This window comes from Anoplopoma fimbria, chromosome 13 (assembly GCF_027596085.1).
Source record: "Anoplopoma fimbria isolate UVic2021 breed Golden Eagle Sablefish chromosome 13, Afim_UVic_2022, whole genome shotgun sequence".
Classification (NCBI taxonomy): Eukaryota; Metazoa; Chordata; class Actinopteri; order Perciformes; family Anoplopomatidae; genus Anoplopoma; species Anoplopoma fimbria.
Genome location: NC_072461.1, coordinates 28,143,196 through 28,162,345, shown reverse-complemented (window position 1 = coordinate 28,162,345; position 19,150 = coordinate 28,143,196). Strand labels below are relative to the sequence as shown.

General features: G+C 39.6%; 1 protein-coding gene across 3 annotated transcripts; it reads right to left on the bottom strand.

Moving 5' to 3' along the window:
- Window positions 1-1,037: 1,037 nt before the first annotated feature.
- On the bottom strand, window positions 1,038-17,559 carry LOC129101705 (uncharacterized). 3 transcript variants are annotated; one of them, XM_054611610.1, is made up of 9 exons: window positions 17,533-17,559; window positions 16,735-16,788; window positions 16,576-16,631; window positions 13,722-13,772; window positions 8,094-8,153; window positions 7,215-7,850; window positions 7,042-7,104; window positions 4,932-4,970; window positions 1,038-4,553 (listed from the first exon to the last, which is right to left on the bottom strand). In XM_054611610.1, exons 3-9 carry the CDS (start codon window positions 16,592-16,594, stop codon window positions 1,861-1,863), a joined length of 3,561 nt encoding a protein of 1,186 aa, XP_054467585.1. In that variant the 5' UTR covers window positions 16,595-16,631; window positions 16,735-16,788; window positions 17,533-17,559; the 3' UTR covers window positions 1,038-1,860. The 3 variants fall into 3 exon arrangements, with proteins under 3 accessions (XP_054467585.1, XP_054467587.1, XP_054467586.1); XM_054611612.1 differs by lacking the exon at window positions 4,932-4,970; XM_054611611.1 differs by lacking the exon at window positions 17,533-17,559 and having other exon boundaries at window positions 16,576-16,606.
- Window positions 17,560-19,150: the final 1,591 nt, after the last annotated feature.

Genomic DNA, 19,150 nt, shown 5'->3' with positions numbered 1-19,150 from the left:
TCTAGTTGCTTATTGTTTTCAACTGTTCAATGTAAGAATTTACACTAGAATAGACAAAGACCAGAAAGATGTAAAATATCGTCCATAATAAATAGAACAGTTTTTACATGAAAAGATGAAATCAGCAAACAACACGTGTCAGTATAGAATAAACCTTTATTGATACTCAAAGGGGAGATTGTGATTTATTATATATATATATAATTTTACAGATATAGATTGTTAATATAATTAACTAATAAATTATTAAAATGAGCTCCACCTTTACCAGCTGCAACATTTAATTGATGATCACATGCATCAATAATTATAACAATGATGACATTTATATTATTCTGCATGATGAATACTTTTGGTACTTTAAGTATATTTTGATGCTGACACTCTGTGTGTTCTTTAAGTAATTAAAAGAGACTCTGACTCTCACCGACTGCAGTAGAACTGTTTGGGTGAACCTTGTCTTCACCTTCACATCATGTGAGAGACTCTCTGGTGTCCTCTACCGGGAGAACAGCAGAGAAGTCTAATCACAGAGTCTACAGGAAGTCAGTGTGTCTGCAGTCACAGATATGCTCTATAGACACAGGCTCTTCTGTCTAAAGCATAAAACACTCTGGAATATAAATATTATATCTTCAAATAGGGAGGCAGCTGAGAAACACTTAAATGAGTACTTTTTGGTTTGAAGTTTTTGAAAGTTGCATTGTTATGCAAGTTCTACAATCCACCAGTTAATTCTGGACTTCCATCTTTATAGAGAGACTAAGATGTTTTGAGCTAAATGCTAACATGCTGATGTTTAGCAGGTACAATGTTTACCTTCTTAATGTAGCGTCTTAGCATGCTAATCATAGCTTCAATCAGTAAACATTGATTGGAGGTCTTTAGTTCTGCAGGTATTTGGTCATAAACCAAACTAACATGTTGACCTGATGATTGTTCTGTGATGGAAAGTCAGAGGATCAATAAAGTTGTTACATTTCATCATCACAATCCATCCAATAGTTGTTGACATCATTCACACAAAGTCAAAAATGTCAAAATGAAAGTTTATTTTTATTTCACCTTTAGACAACAAGTCGATTCAAAGTGCTTTCCATGAGACAGAAACACATTCTATAGAATAAACACAAAACACAACAGCTTTTCAACCCGTTTGTAGAAAGAGAATCCCAACAGTCCGAAGTGTGTTTAAGGGATCGAGTGTGTTTTTCTAAAATTGGATAAAATCTAATTTTCCTTAAGGGGACATTCTGAGAAATTCAAATCCATTTAAGATCCGATCATACAATACTTTGATAAATTGAACACTCTCTGATAGCCTCCTTTTTCCTTTCTTTTTTCTGTACCCTCCTGCATTTGTGTCTTAATATTATATGCTTTAGTTATGAGTGTGATATGTTGTGTTTGAAAATGGAAAATGATGTGTAGTGTATGATTGTGTTCCTGATGTTCCTGAGAACAAAACTAAACCAAAAGAAAAAATACACATGACAATTGGAGATACAAAATAAATCAACATTCAGAGCATTGATTTATCATCAAACTCCTGTTACTTATCTAAACAAAACGTGATCACGTTTATATTACAGGAAGGATCCAGAATCATGGAGTTATTTCACACCTGATGACGCTGTACAGAACAAACTGATAAAACTAAAACATTCCCATTTCTAATGTGGAGTAAGTCTCCCTCTGTGTGTGTTGTTATCACAGTTTCTCCGTTCATTGTTAAGCTGGCCGGCCACGTGCCTTTTAGTGCATTAAAGTGCACGTTAACGTGTCCCACTGCTTGTTTTTTCAATGTTCAACTGATGTTCCATCTGACAACATCACACTGATTAGGAATCGATGGGTAGATCACAGGATGCTACACTTGTCTTTGTATTTCTCTTTTAGTTCCTTTATTTCTTCTTCATGTTTTTTCTTTATGTCCTCCATTTGTTCTTTTAGATCTTTTTCTTTGTGACTCGAGAGGTTTTGTAACAGCTGGTACTCTTTTTCTTTCCTCCCTTCTGACTCCTCCACTTGTCTGTGATGTCTTTTCTTCATCTCCTGTATTTCCTCCATGTGCTTCTCTACCAACGCTGTAAAGTCCTTGGTGTATTTCTGTCTGAACTCATTGAACTCTTCAGCTTGTTTTCTGGCCTCCTCTTCATATTTCTTCTTCATTTCCTCCAGTTTCTTCTTGTAGTTTTCCTCCAATTCTTTCCTCTCCTTCTCCTCCTGTTCTCTTCTGGTTCGATCTTCTCCTTTTCTTTTGATTTCATGTTTGTTTCTTTCTTCTTCGTATTCTTCTTGGAGCTTTTTGAGTTTAGTTCTCTCTTCTTGTCGTTTCTGTTCGTTTTCTTCATTTCGTTTCTTCCACCATTCTTTTCTTTCCTTCTCCCAGTCTTCTCGTTGCTCTCTCATCTCCTCTCTACTCTGCTCCAACTCTTTGTCAATGGTTTCCTTCTCTTTTGATTCTGACTTTATTTTTTTCTCCAGAGCTCCAAGTTTTTGTTCCCACTCCTGTTGTTGATTTTCCTCCTGCCTCTTCCTCTTCCTGTCCTCCTTTTCTCTCATCTCCTTTTCTTTCCTTCTCTCCTCTCGCTCCTTGTTGATGTTTTCTTCCAATTCTTTAAGTTGTTTGGTTCTCTCTTGTTCTATTTCTTCTTTCTGTTGTTTCATTCTTTTGTTCACTGCTTCCAGTTCTTCTTCATGTTTTCTTTGAAGCTCCTCCTTCTGTCTCTGCATTTCTTCTTCTTTCTCCTTCAGGATTCTCTCCACTTCCTTCTGTATTGCTGCTTCGGCCTCTTGGAACATCTCTGAGGTGTAGCAGCTGCCACCATTTTCCTTCAACATTTTGTTTGTCTTCTTCATCAAATCTCTGACTTGTGTGCGGTCTGTTTGATTTTTGTTGTTGAAGACCTGGTATCTTCCTCCACAGTCATTTACTAGTTTTTTCAAGAAGTCATTAGAGCCTTCTATGTAACTCTCAATTGTTTGATCTTCCAGTTCATCTCCTCTGGTGAATATAATGATGATGAAATCTCCAGACTTCTTACCAAAATATCTCTTGATCAGCTCCACAGACTCTTTTTCTTCTTTTGTAAAGCGGCCGACCTTCAGCACCAGTAAGAAAACATGAGGTCCAGGAGACAACATGCTGATGCATTTCACAAGCTCCTGTTGAATGTCATCATCAGACAGAGTCGTATCAAACAAGCCGGGGGTGTCGACTATGACGACAGGCCGTCCATCAACCTCTCCTGTTGCTTTCTCACAAAACTTGGTCACTGAATCTGCGCTGGCTTTAGATTTAAAATGTTCTTTACCCAAAATGGTGTTTGCTGTTGCACTCTTCCCATTGCCAGTTCGCCCGATCAACACCATCCTGAGATCACCTCCCACCTCTGTCTTCTGTTTCACATCCTCCAGTCTAGCTTCAAGTCTTGAAACTTTATCCACGTGAGCCTTGATGAACATCTTCATTGTGAAGCATCTGGATCCTTCAACTATCTTCTTTTCCACAGAATCCAACAGCTCTGGGATCTGCTGCTGGTCCTTGATGTTGAGAACAACATATCTTCCTCCACAGCTCTGACAGAGATCCTGGATCTCCTTGTTTTCTTTGACAAAGTCAACAACAGCTGGAGCTTTAGGATCTGACTCCACAGTGAACAGAATGAAGGTGAAGTCATTGACTGCAGAGCTGAATGTGTTCTGGATGGTCTGTAACTCTCCCTTGTCTTCATCAGTGAGGGGACCCACAGGTAGGACCAGGATGAAGACATGGACGCCCTCAGGATCACAGAGGGAGATACACCTGAGAGATTCCTCCATCACTGCCTCCTGAGGTTTTCCATACAAGGCAGGCAGCTCCACCAGAGAAACCCAACGTCCACACACCTCTCCCTGATGTTTAACACACTCTGAGGAGTTGGAGACTGAATGAAGCTCTGTCTGACCTAAAATGGCCTTGGCTGCTGAGGTCTTCCCTGATCCTGTCCTCCCACACAGAACCAGGTTTAAGGATGGTTTCATCTCTTCAGTGAAGGTGAGGAAGGTTCCTTTGTTTTCACGCACAATGTTCTCAATCTTCTCCATTAGTGATGGATGGTCATCTGCAGACATGCTGTAGTTTCTTCCTCCACAGTCCTTTAGGAGTTCATTAACAGAGACACTCATTTCCTCCCTCTCATGTGTCATGATGACCATTGAGTGTTTAAAAGCATCTCGACCAAACAAACTCAGGGTGAACTTCAGTGTCTGTGTGTTCTCCTCAGTGAGATCAGAAGGCTTCACTAACAGCAGCAGAACATTTGGTCCAGGTGAACAAAGAGTCACACAGCTCTTCATCTCTTCTCTGATTGATTCCTCAGACAGTTTGAAGATGTCTGGAGTTTTCACCACTGTTAGAGGATGTTCTCTCCACTGACCACGGGCGACCTCACACTGCTTGTTTGGGTTTATTTTGTAGAATTTAACCTTTTTGCTCCCAATGATGAATTTGCATAGTGCTGTTTTTTTGTTTTCGCTTTTTCCAAACATCACAATCCTGAGTTCAGATGCTATAAAATATGAAGTATGAAATAAGTTAGAAGTTTCCAATGAGAAAATTCTCATCATTCAACAACTCATACGTGCTAAACATCATTAATTAACTAAAGAGAGCTGCAGACATTAATAAGTGAATCTTTCTTATTGTGTTAAAATCCATGTGCCCTCCACAGTTACAAATATGATCCATAGTTCTCCATGATACAAAGACTTACTTAAATTAGCATGACTGTAAATGTTTTATAGTTTGCTCATTATATGTCCTTCATTTTCTATTGCACTTTCTACCAGCTGATTCTACAGATATAAATATATTGTATATTTCATATATATCAGTGTTATTTTGGTGCTACTGTATGTAACTGGATAATAAGATGTGATTTACTTACACTGGTGGAACGGGGTCATTTTACTGGGAACGTTCACGTCTGTAAAAGAGACATTCATGTCAACTACAATATCATCAAGTTATTGATCATTCATGAACTGAATCACTGTTCTGCACCCACCAACAGGTTTTGGTGGATCACTTTTAAAACCGACCCCTTCTGCATGTTTTCAGGCTTTCCTGATTAAGAGCCAAACCTGGTGCTGCATCTTCAGATACATCACAGATCAGATGTTCATTGTTCTATTTTACAATTTGACCCAAACGTGTGAACAGTTCTGGACGTTCAAGGTTCTTCTGCCACAGATATCTGTATGGACTCATTCTGATCATGTCTTTTAGGGGCTGGTCTTTCTCCATGAAAGCTGAACTCTCCTCTCTGGATGTTGATATCAGTATCAATGAATGATCAAATGATTGATTGCAGCTTCATAAATTAAGCTTTACTCTTACTTAAGTTCACACCGTTCATCAAACGTGTTAAATCAGCAGGGAGGACAGTTAAAGTGTGGGGGACCAGATTCAGTACTGTGTTTGCCACTCAGGCCACCCTGGACTCCACATGGACATTAACTCTTATGCCTCCACCGTTCTGCACCACATCAACATTAACAATGTCACAACCGTCAAGTGGATCAAGAAATTGTCCAATCAGAAGCCGTGGAGAGACTAAAGGCTGCTGCTGTAGGCCGGCAACAACACTTTCAAATCAGGTGGAGGCTCAGGCCTACCGTTCATCCAGGGCCAACCTGAAGTGAGGCATCAAGCACAGCAACAAACTAACAAATGAGGACGATTCAACAACAACTCTGACTCCACCTCATGGCAAGGCATCAAGGTCATTAAAGGCATCCTTTGACAGGGATAACCAGGAGGCCATCAAGACTGTGCTCCCTGCAGACCATGAGCCCCTCACACTCTCCCCACTGATGTGAGTGCTGCACTGAGCAGGATGATTACATGTAAGGCTGCTGGTCCTGATGGTACATGTGCTCAGGGCCTGTGCTGGGCAGCTGACTGAGGTCGTGATATCTTCAACCTTTAAAACGGCCCAAGCAGCTGTTCCCCTGTGCTTAAAAAACACCTCCATCTTGCCTAAACACTTCACTGACTTAATGACTTCCTCGTTGTTGCTTTAGACCCCACCATCATGAAGTGATTCAAGATGCAGGTCTTGGCTCATCTCAAAACCTGCTTGTCACCCACAGTGGACCCGCTCCAATACGCCTACAGCCAGAACAGGAGTCCGGAGGTTGCCATCTCCAAAGTTCTACACTCAGCCCTCTCCCAGCTGGACATCAGCAACACCAACTCAAGAATGTCGTTCACTGACTTCAGCTCAGCATTCAACACCATTCTCGCCTCCAAACTGATAAACAAACTCAGTGTCCTGGTCATCTACATCTCCCTCCTACAACTGGATACTGTACTTCCTAACCAGCAGACTCCAGCTAGACAACCAAACCTCCTCAACGTCCCCCTGAACACCAGTGTGCTTCAGGGTTGTGAGCTGTCCCTCTTCACCCACGACTGCATGCCTATAACTTGGTCGTAATACCATCATCAGGTTTGCAGACGACACAGTGGTGGTTGGCTCATCAACAGTAACGATGAGTCGGACTACAGGGAAGTGGACCGACACCTGGTAGGTAGCGTGGTGCACTGATGACGATCTGGCCCTCAACGCCAAGAAACTTAAAGAGCTTATCGTGGTCTTCAGGAAGATCAAAGCTGGCACAAACACTCCCTTCTGTATCAACAGGATGAAAGTTGAGCTTGTCACCAGCTTTAAGTTTCTGTTGGACCCTCAACACTTCAACCCAGTTCAAGAAGGCTCACCAGCCTCTTCATCTTGAGGAGACTTAAGAAACTCCCTCCATCTCCTCAGATTCTGGTGAAATTCTACTCATGCACTATTGAGAGCAACCTCACCAAAAGCATCATTGTACTGCAAATATACATTTAACAGATACATACTTGATATAATTGTAGATAAAATAGTTGTTACTGTTGTATTCCTTGTCAATGGTGAAGAATTGTGAAATGTGTTTGGGTTAATCATGGAGAAAAGATGCCACAAAATCAGATTGTATTGTGATAAATTGACTTACTGTGAGTCTGAAGGGTTTTCTCTGAGAGTGAAGGTTGTGGACTGATTGGAATAACATGCAGCCCTGTTAAAAAGATGACATCATTCATTTTCAGCTTAATATTTTAATTTCATCAAGGAGGATTTCTGTTAACAAAGTATTGATTTCCATGTCAGAAATGTTTCTACACTTACCAGCAGATTTAACAGCATCTGTGATCGGAGTCTGTTTTTTCTTCTGTTTTGGACTTTGATGATCACCTGGTAAAGTAGATACTGTGTCCTCAAAAACATCGTAGCTAACGTGTTCTCCATTGTTCTCTTTTACAGTTTGACACAAACGTGTTAAAAGTTCTGGATGTTCAAGGTTCTTCTGCCACAGATATCTGTATCTACTCATTCTGATCATGTCTTTTAAGGGCTGGTCTTTCTCCATGAAAGCTGAACTCTCCTCTCTGGATGTTGATATCAGTATCAATGAATGATCAAATGATTGATCACTGAAGAGTTTCAGGACTCTGCAGAGCTTCACTTTGAGTTCCTCAGTGAAGTCTTCAGGCTGTAGAACCAGCAGGAACACATGAGGTCCAGGATCAGAGAGTCCCACACAGTCTTTTACAAGTTTTGTCAGTTCTTCTAGGGAGATTTTGGGGTGCAGCAGATCTGGAGTGTTGATCAGAATTATCTTTGTCTCCTGAAACTGTCCACTGACTCTCAGACAGTGATCTGGTTCTTCCTCAGTGCTGAACTCAGTCTCTCCCAGTATGAAGTTCCCCACTGAACTCCTCTCAGACCAGCTGTTCCCCAGCAGAACAACCCTCAGCTCAGACACTGAGAAGAAAACAGTGAGTTAGTAAAAATCATCAACTTGAGACTTCAACCAAAATGAAAACAATAAAACTAGATTCATAACAAAGGAGGAAGTCACAGCTTTTTAAAGGTGGACTAGAGTGAATGTTTCAGCTGTTGTCATATTGAAACTTCCACATTCAGCAGTGACCCATCACCTGACAACACTGTTATCAGATGATAATAAACAAAATAATGATTCTGACTCAGTTCAGTTTCACTCACTGCTAGGTGGCAGCCAATCTAAGCTGCTGCTCCTCTTCAGAGGCTGCAGATCATCTGACACTGTAAGAACACAGAAGATTGATTGATTCACAAAGCTTTTGCCTTTGGTCCAGACAAGAGCAAAGGCTGAACAACATGGTGCATCTGAGAACATTTGAAAATGTTATTCCAAACCTAGGGATGGTAATGGTCTTCAAAAACACATTTTCTGTCTTACTCATCATGAGACCTGCTCAAATACCTCAAAATATCTGATTGGGAAAAGTGGTATCTCAGCAACTACTAAAATCAAACCAAACAAATTCTCCGCTGCAGATTCAGATCGAGCCAAAGTAACTAATGCTAAAGTCTACAGAGTATGGCTGCGTGTATGTGACCACACTTCATTGTAGAAAAAATAGATTAAAAAAAATATGGTTTAAGTGCTTAAGCCCAGATACAATGTGAGCTCACATTGTTCTTTTCAGTCAGTCTGTTGTGCTGCTGTATAAACAAGAATAAACTACAGCTCAGGAATTATCAACAGGTCAGAGTCTTATGATGGAGCATTGAAGAATCAGAAATACTATATTTTGGTTATTCACTTTTGTTGTTTATTTATTTACTTTATTTTGACAATATGTCAGTATGTGAGTGACTAAGCTGTTAAAGGTACAGTATGTACCGAACCTTGAATTTTGTGTACCGTTATACCCCTACAAGTTGTATCATCAGAGGCCGAAATAGCACTTGACTAAGTAAATTGGACATTTCCACTTAACACTTGAGTTGAATGTACAGTTTTGGAGAATTGTTCATCCACTGAATCAAAATCCTTTCCACACATAGTCATGCTGGTTGATGTGGTCGTTGGCACGCATGATCACATAATAGCCTGTTTCCAAACGTCTTTACTATATTTCTTTTGTAGATTGTCTACATATAAAAGCATGTCTGTTGTATTGTTTGTGTACCTCATTATAACAAGGTTGGACTATGATGAGTATTACAGCAAGAAGCAGCAAGAAGCAGTCAGAAATGTGTCCTTTCTACTTGGGACTTTGACGCTTAACGTGGTCTTTACCCCTCCTGGACCAGCCAGTTGAAAAGGGGAAGGGGCTGAGCTGCCCTGAGAACCGGAGGCCCCCTATGAGCCCGACACCTCACAACATGTTAAAATCAACATCCAGCCCACCTGAGAATCAAGAACCTGAAGAAGCCTCTGCTTCCACTTGGGTTTTAATATGGTACAACAAAGACTGAAAGCTTTGAATCCTGCTCACCAGAATTCTCCCTCGCTGCCCTGCTTTACCTGCATCTGGTTCTATGACCCGTCAGTTATTTTGAGATGTGCCGCCTAATGCGTAGTCTCCAATATACATCTTAAGTCCTGATTTTCTCCTCCTCTTTTGGAGCTCCAGGACAAAAGAACCAGATCAGAGACAAATCTGAGTTGGCTCGGTGCTTGAGCGCTATGTTACAACTGCTCAAATATATAAGAGTACGATCCAAACAAACTACTAAGTGTCATCCAAGAACATCTAAAATGCAGAGATGCCCTGAGAGAAACTGCAGCCAGACAGAGCAACCTTCCATCTTCCCATCAGAAGAGTCAGGTGAACATTTTCAGATGTGAATGATTTTGATGACAAAAATGTGTTGGATGTCAGTTTAGTAAGTCATGCTAGTTAATCAATTCACTTCAGGTAGGTATAAGAGAGTAAACGTATTAATTATTAAATGTTAATAATTCAAGCTTTAGACCTAGAGGTTCTCTTTTCAATCTGAACTAATCTAAAATTGATTCCCCATCTTCAACGGTGCTTCTTAAACTCTCAAATGCTGATGAAAAGGGAAATGCTTGTATCTGACCATACTGCTGGGAAACTTAAGCCAAACCTGATTCTGGAGAAGACTGTAGCTGATGCTTAAACTCTTTGGAAGCAGAACGTTTCTGAGCAACTGAGGAAGCTCAGTCAGTGAAACATTGAATTTATTTCACAAATGAAAACAAATGCACTCTCATAACAAGGGGTTGGGATGGACTACACTGGTTTAGTTTGGGCAGGAGAGTGTGATACGCTAAGTAGAGCAGGGGAGCTAAGTCGAGTATACAAGAGTTTTTTTTTGTATTATGCTCATTTGTTAATTTATTTTCTCCAATAGGCTACCTGATTGTAAATGAGCTCATTTGTTATTTATTTTAATTATTTTCAATGATTGTAAATCAGCTCATTGGTTAATTCCCCCCCAATAGCCCTACAAAACAGACTTTATTTTGTTCATTACTGAGGCTAAGTGAGTGTTATTTCGAGTTCAGAGTTATTGTTAACTTGTTAAGTGAAGGATGTTAAGATGCGACATTATTTCTTTCATTGTGCTGTTCATTCATTACAGGAATTGTTGACTCAAGCATTTTGAATAAATACATTTTGAATAAAATTATCATTTGTTATTGGAGTTATTGTTATTGACTTTTACTGAAAAGCATTTTTAATAAACCAACTGTAAATATCTTGTTCTATCTATATAATATAATATACCGGTATAATTGAATAATAATAAAATACTATTAAAGCAGCAGCATCCTCCACATGACCGCCCCCCAGCCACCCCCCGACAAGGTGTCCTGGTTTTCCCAAATGAAAATATGGTCACCCTAGCTAAGGAAGTCCTTTAACACGGGGCAACAGTCCGGCCTGGACCCTCAGCCCACTCCGTGACACCCACCAGCCTTATGTTGTTCCTCCTCCATCTTAAACTTAAACTTTATAAATACATACATGAAATTTGACCTCTGCATATAACCCATACTAATAATTTTGCTTCGGAGCAGTGGTATGCTGTAAAGCCCCCGAGGTTAAAGATCTACCCGGTCTACCCACTGAGCCACAACCTCCCTCACGCCAATCTGCCCTCCAGGTCCTGCATTTGTCTGCCAGCAGTTTAACCTGGGCTTTAAGCACAGACACTGTGTAGCGTTTTTGATGCAAGGGTTATCATATAACTTATAAGAGATCCAGCCAGCAGCCTGTTACCTTAGATTTAGCAAAAGGACTGAAAACAGAGCTAGCCGAGCTCTGATGTTAAGAACTATTGTGTCATCATGTGTGTTGTAGTATAACTGTTATGTATGTGCTGTGTAGCGCATGTGGAGTAGCTTGGTGGATCTAACACTGGAGACATCATCTCCACTGACGCAGAGACATTCCAATACCCCCCCACCCATGTCATCACTACAGAAGAGTTTTCGAATACACTTTCCCAGAGACTACCCCATGGTACTAGACGGTACCTCTACACCTTCAGCAATAAAGCTGACAAATCTGACAGTCCACAGCCCTGAGAGGAAGTAGGTCTTTGTCCTGAAGCTGTGAGAGGAGAACAGAGCTAAATATGTTTCATGCCTTTAAAGAGCTGACGCACCGTTTGACCACAGTGTCATCCAGCAACCATTGGTGATAAGACATATATTTTTCTTAAGTATTGGAATGTTGTGTGCAGCAAGTAGAGAAACAGTAAATATTTATAAAATGTTTACATGCTAGTAAGTCACACGACAGATGCACATTTCTGTCAAGTTGATACGTGTGTGAGGTTTATATTCATGATCCATAGTGGAGGAAAGTATGTGATTCATTTGTTTAAGATGTTAGCACGCCAACATTAAGAGACAAAGAAACCTGGAATCGTTGCGGACAAGGGTCGTAAATCACGACCGCATCCCACGATTTGACACCTTTCCTGCATGGATAAGACTGGTGAACTTTTCTTCGTCGCTCTCTTGTCTTTTCGTTCTTTGTTTGTGTTGGTTGTGCGTCTTGTTTCGTTTTACGGAGCTCCATACACGCTCCCGTTATTTAGTTTGAGCAGTTATTGTCTTGTGCTCTTTCTTCTCAACTACTTTTGAGCATCTTCTAGTTATTCATTTTAAGCAAGTCTTATTTTGTTTTAGTGTACGTCTGTTGACCTCGTGAGATATCAACTTTAATTATTATCGTTTAGGCCGAACGAGATTAGTTTAAGTCTATCAACGCGTAGCTTCAGTTATAATATTATTCAGGGCAGTATCCGGCCCCAGACACTGCGCCGGACCAAGAGCCTGCTGCCGTGGATAAAGACCCGGAGAGCACGGGAAACCGTGAGCCATTTTCCAGTTCACTTTGCAACAGCAGTGTGTGAAATTCAGAGACTATTTGAAGAAACAACAGGCTGAAACCCACCACAAAGGCATCTGCACAAAGTAGGAAACTGACATCTTCTAATATGATAAAGAGTTGGTGTTGGATAAAGCTCTGAATAATTATCATTTAGATTTATCGGTTAGAGTAGCGTTAGGATTATATTCACTATCTGAAATCATTTGCCTGTGTTATTGGAAACTAATTCATCCATCATTTGTATTCTTCTTTAATTATTAATCTTGTCATCAATTAATTTAATCGTATTAGAAATAAATGACCCATTCATCGCCAAGTCGTTGTCTGTCATATTATTTCAAAGTGGGAACTAAAGATCAATGAACTCGCTACTTACACCTGAGACATTGAGACTGAATAACTTGTTGCCAAATTATTGAATTTATTTTTGTTAAAGTTTTTACGAGTGCAATATTTTATTTTTAAAGTAGTTTAACATACACTACAGCTGTTTAACCTTCCTGCCTGAGGGTGGTGCTGATGACTCTGTTTCTGTGTTTTTAGTCGGATGTGTTGCAGGTGATTGGACTGGAGATTAATGGTGCCTGTGTTTGTAAGTTAGCTTTATTACTAAAGGTTGTTAACTCTTTTGTTTTGGGCCATGCTCAGCCGTAGTTCTACCGTAGTCTGTGAATTAATCAATACTGTTTGGACTGTAAGGTGGTGGCACTGGTCATTCTTAGGAGTGGGTCAGAGGGAGTCACTATGTTAATGCTATGCTCTGTTTCCCCCTAGGCCGGGCGAACCACAAAAAACACCTGATTAAACCGGGGACATTTACTAAGTTTAATTTGATGGTTCAGATTTTAACACGTAGACAAACTGATAAAGATACCTGAGCCAAGGACTCAGGTCAGAGACTGGTTCGAGCCTCAGTGTTAGGCCTGGCAGAACTTTAGTTTTTATAGTTTCCTCAGGTTGTTGATGTTTGACTTGGTCTACAAGTAGAACATCAAAGACTTGGTTACCACTGGCAACTCAGAGGCAACGTTTCAGTCAGATTATACCGTCATTACAGCATTGAAAATAAATCAAACTGCAAGTGAGGAATAAAATATGATGCTGCAGAATAAATTACACTTTAAGAGGTAGCAGAGAAAGTTACAGGATGACAGCAAAATGACACAGTCCACCATATAGACTTCATTAAGTGAGACCGATTTCAACAGATTCACTTTGTTGATCAGCACACTAACAGTGGCACCATTCAATTATTGTTGGGTTTTGCATTATGATCAGTGATTTACCACATTTCCATATCTTCTTTATTTCCACCTTGATCATACTGATATTAGGCTATATTATTTGTCTGAGATTAAGAGGCAGAAGTTACAATTTCCTGGCAAGCATTTGGTTAAACTACATGAATATTTCTTACTTTATTAGTCTTTTATACCTTTAATATTATATACTTTTCTTTTCTTATTATGTACCATTCAGTTTGACTCACAGTTAGGTCGACCAAGGTCTGGACTGCTTCTGTCCTTCAACTCATCATCACCTATGAAAATACAGAAAAAACCCCAGATCAACTTCACATGTATATTTGAGATCCCTTTGGATTTATAGTAATATCCTTTTCACGTGCATGACCACAGTCGTGGTCTTTACTTGAGATCTGCCTCCCAAGCTAAACCTGACAGGTCTGGAGAAAATATCAAGTTCAGGTTTGGGCTGTGTTGTTGCCAAAAGTTTCAACCTTGGTTTGGTTATTCTGAATTATAAATTATTATCAATTAAGAAGTATTCCCTCTTTGTGTCCCTAACTCTGCCATTCCTTTCAGGTCAAGTGTGTGTTTGTTAAAGTAGATACACAAAGCCCAATGGGAAGAAGGAGAAAGATGAGGCTGTAGTCAGGCTGTTCTCATCCCGCGTTCAGAGCTACAGTGGATATAAAAGGTCTACACACTCCTGTTAAAATGCCATGTTTTTGTGATGTAAATAAATGAGACCAAGTTAAATCATGTCAGAACTTTTTCCACCATTAATGTGACCTATAACGTGAACAATTCAATTGAAAAACAAAAATAATGTGGTTGCATAAGTGTGCACACCCTCTTATAACTGGGGATGTGGATGTGTTCAGAATTAACCAATCACATTCAAACTCATCTTAAATAGTAGTCAGTACACACCTGCCATTAATCCCAAATAAAGTTCAGCTGTTCTCGTAGGATTTTCCTGACATTTTCTTCGTTGCATCTTACAGCAAAAGCCATGGTAGCATCAGAGGTACCTCATTGTTGAAAGGTATCAGTCAGGAGAAGGCATTAGATACACCATGGAACACAGTGAAGACAGTCATCATCAAGTGGAGAAGATATGGCACAACAGTGACATTACCAAGAACTGGACGTCCCTCCAACATTGATGAAAAGACGAGAAGAAAACTGGTCAGGGAGGCTTCCAAGAGGCTACAGCAACACTAAAGGAGCTGCAGGAATTTCTGGCAAGTACTGGCTGTGTACTACAATCTCCCGTATTCTTCATTCGTTTGGGCTATGGGAGACGGAAGCCTTTTCTTACCAAGAAAAACATCCAAGCCCGGCTAAATTTTGCCAAAACTTACATGAAGTCTCCCAAAAGCATGTGGGAAAATGTGCTATGGTCTGATGAAACCAAGGTTGAACTTTTTGGCCATAATTCCAAAAGGTATGTTTGGTGCAGAAACAACACTGCACATCACCCAAAGAACACCACACCCACAGTGAAGCATGGTGGGGCAGCAGCTGCTTCAGGTGCTTTTCTTCAGCTGGAACCGGGGCCTTAGTCAGGGTGGAGGGAATATGAACAGTTCCAAATACCAGGCAATTTTGGCACAAAACCTCCAGGCTTCCGTTAGAAAGCTGAAGATGAAGAGGAATTTCACCTTTCAGCACGACAACGACCCAAAGCATACATCCAAATCAAAAAAAGCATGGCTTCACCAGAAGAAGGTTACAGTTGTGGAATGGCCCAGCCAGAGCCCAGACCTGAACCCAGCTGAACCTCTGTGGGGGTCTGCAGAGGGCTGTGAACAGGAGATGCCCTCGCAATCTGACAGATTTGGAGCTCTTTTGCAAAGAAGAGTGGGCAAATATTGCCAAGTCAAGATGTGCCATGCTAATAGACTCCTACCCAAAAAGACTGAGTGCTGCAATAAAATCAAAAGGTGCTTCAACAAAGTATTAGTTGAAGGGTGTTCATATTTATGCAACCAGGTTATTGTAAGTTTTTTTTATTTTTTATTTTTCCCCCTAAAAGATTTCAGTTTGTTTTTCAATTGAATTGTTCACGTTATAGGTCACATTAAAGGTGGAAAAAGTTCGGACATGATTTATCTTTGTCTCGTTTTTTTACATCACAAAAAACCTGGCATTTTAACAGGGATGTGTAGACTTTTTATATCCACTGTATAACTACAGAAATGAATGTGCTGCAATTTGTAGTTATGCGTTACATTATATTAAATAGATCAAAGCAAAGATATGTCTTGGGGTACTAAGTCGACGTGGGTCTTAGATTTGGAATAACCCAGTCTGGATCTTAAGAACATATTCACATGTAGTCACTTCATGAGTCTTGGGCAGGTCGGATAGCTATGAGATCTCAAAAAGCTAAGTAAACTGTAGATGCATACACAGTCACAGACTGAAATATGATTAGTCAAACTGGGGTGTTAATGCAAGACTTTGTTTACAAGTTGAACATCAAAGACTTGGTTTACAATAATGACAAAATAATGTTTAATCAAACTGCAATCACAGAATAAAATATGATGCTTCAGAGTAGAGTGACAATTTTATAGTAACAGAGAAACGTTACATGCTGACAGTAAATTGATGGTGCAATACACCACCCTATGCTGTCAATCCACATAAGTTAAAAACAGTATGGGACTGATTAAAGATTAACTACGCAGCTGCACTGATGCAGTTTTTCAACAAAGCACAAAGGTCACACCAGTGAATAAGAGTTCATATTTGATCAGCACTTTTTTTTTTTTTCTGTTAGTTATACCTACATGCATTACTCACCATAAACATGAATCATTGATCAAAACATGATTTCAACTTAATTTCTCTCTTTGTTAAGTTGAGTCTATGAAAAGTCTCTGCTGTCTGTCCTTTTTATTGGTTCTCATATTTAGTGTTTTAAAATAAGTCTGTCCAATCAGATGAGCTTCATTCAGGACGCACAGACTGGATTTAAGGTCTGAAGGCAAAGTTTCTCCTTTTTTTCTCCTTTTTCATAATGTGTGTAAAATGTGGACAGTGAGAGAGGACAGTCTTTGATCCAGACTCATAAAGTCTGGCTGGACTCACCTGGTGCTGCTGTCGCCATGATGTCACTCTGCTGGAAACATCAGAGACAAATTCACCTGGAGGGACGAACCAAAAGAACTCAGGATCTCTTCTGCTCTCATTCACTCAGACAGCCAGAGTTAAATCATGAATACGTTTGGACAGACAGTGAAAACTTACTTGTGTCTGTGTTTCTGTCTGCTGAAGTCAAACAGCTCTGTTTCACCAACTGTCCTGTAACATGACAACATGACAATCACCAGACAAGAACAGATTTATAGACATTTAGAGAGTAAAAACATCAACACAGTTAAAGTGAAGACAAAGGGAAAACTACACTTTTATATTAATAATGTTTTATGTTTCATTTTAAAGATTGAATGTTGGAAAAACTGGAAAAACAGAGAGTATAAAAGAAGGAACCACACCTACACACACACACACACACACACACACACACACACAAACACACACTTGTCTGTAAAACCATTACATCTTCATATATATATATATATATATATAGATATATATAGATATATATCTATATATATCTTCATATTAAACATATCTGAACACGTTTTAAAGGTGAAACTCTAAAGTTTCTTTAAATAAAATCTAAATGTCCGTTAATGTGACTTTAATGAGTCAGAACTCTTCTTCCTGTTTCTCTTGAGGAACTAACCCTAACCCTGAATGGCGGAATAACCTCCGATAATAAAGTGAACACACCGTGAATAAAAGAATGAAATGTTAAAGTTGAGCTGCACATAAACAACTGGAGATGTTTCACTTTAAACTCGGACTGAAACGACGTCCTCTGACTCCTCAGTTCAAGAGAAAGACTGTTTGACAGTCTGTCAATCTGCGTCTTAAATCATCGATTCTCTTCATCGATCCGCGTTTACCGACCGTCATCGATCATCTACTCCATTTATTATTCCATCATTTCTGTTCATCTGCTTTTAGTCGTTTACTCACCAGCTGGAACTTCTGCTGCTCCACCAGTGAAAGACAGGAGAGAAACGAAAGTAAAAAGGAGAGAGGGAGGAAAGGGCCCGACTCCTTCAAATGATGTAACAAAGACTTTTAAAAACACATTTATTATTTTTTATTTAATATTTTAAAGCATTTTTTAAATGACATAATTCCACATCATTCTCAACTTCTTGTTTTCATTCCTCTGATGTGCAGCTTAATTGACATATTTTACTCATGTTTAACATTATCTGTAATATCAGTGAATGTAGGGGTCACATGCTGAGAACATATTCATTTTACTCCATGATATTACAAACGTGTTCTGCCTTATCATCCAAAACGATCACCATGACAACCTCTTCTGATATCTGCAGAAAACAAGTTTCATTTTGGCACAGACTCACTTTTGACTAAACATCAAACTTTAACTTAATATCAGTGACGTATCTACAAATGTCAGCCTGTTTATTTCATCCAGTCTGTTAAATAGTGACACATATTTATTATGATTTGATATGAGACATTATTTCATTCATAAGAAGCCCATTTATGAAACTGTGATGGAGGAAAACAAATCCTGCAAGTCAAAATGAGAAACATTCTCAAAATAATGAGTTATTAACTGAAAATAATGAGAAACTTTCTCATTATGACTCAGAATCAGTTTTTCCATCACAGTGGTGAAAATGGATTGTCATATTTCCTGATAGAAAAAGTCCTGGAGTCCATGTTTGACTTCAGTTTGTGATATTAATTATCCAGATGACACGAGCATCAACAGAGGAGGTGGAGCAAATAAACATGAAGAGGAACATGAAGGAGAAAAGTGGAGCAGAGCTCTGTGAGGCTCCAGACATCAGTGGTTGATGCTTCAGCTCCACCTGCTGGACATGGAGAGATAATCAGGTGATCAAACACACAAAGACAACATGTGGAGAAATTCACTTCAGAGCCACTGGGAGCTCCACCCGTTTCTACACCTGTACACACCTGGTGATCCTCAAGGAGGGTTAAGAGAGGAGATGTGAGGCGTCACATCGTTGAGGAACAACACAAGAGTAACATCTGGTCTGCTCTTAATGACAGAGGAGACCAGATGAGGTCTGTCTCATTTCCTCGCTTCCTTTCCTCGCCTCCTCGCTTCCTCACCTCTTAGTCCATCCAGATGGGAGATGAGAACAAAGGAGAGAGGAGTGGAGGAGTCGAGGACACAGACATTCATCAAATGAGACGTCCTCAGAGTCATTTTAAAGAGACGTCAGTTAAATATGAAGAAGGTCTCAGCTGATCAGCTGTCTGTTGTTCAGTTAGAACTCTGTGTTTTGATCTCTGTCAGATCACAGTGTTCATGACAACTTTTATATTTACTGTTAAATAAATTCATAACGTGGCATAAAGTGACAAGAACGACCAGATGTCACACGTTTTTATTTTACACACACTTTATATAAATGTATCATAGGCGTTATATATTTTGGTTTGTCAAGCACTACATACGTTTGTATGAAAAGTACTATACAAATATTGACATAATTGAGTGATGATATATATCATATATATATATATATATCATGAAATACATGCAAATTAGTGCTGAATCCAAGAGAAAGTTCTCATT

Excerpts from the sequence above, each read along its gene's own strand:
- LOC129101705 (XM_054611610.1), bottom strand. Across the intron at positions 8,154-13,721 it reads AGACCTTGGTCGACCTAACT|TGTCAGATGATCTGCAGCCT; the intron begins GTGAGTCAAACT and ends GTGTTCTTACAG. Across the intron at positions 4,554-4,931 it reads AATGACCCCGTTCCACCAGT|CATCTGAACTCAGGATTGTG; the intron begins GTAAGTAAATCA and ends CATATTTTATAG.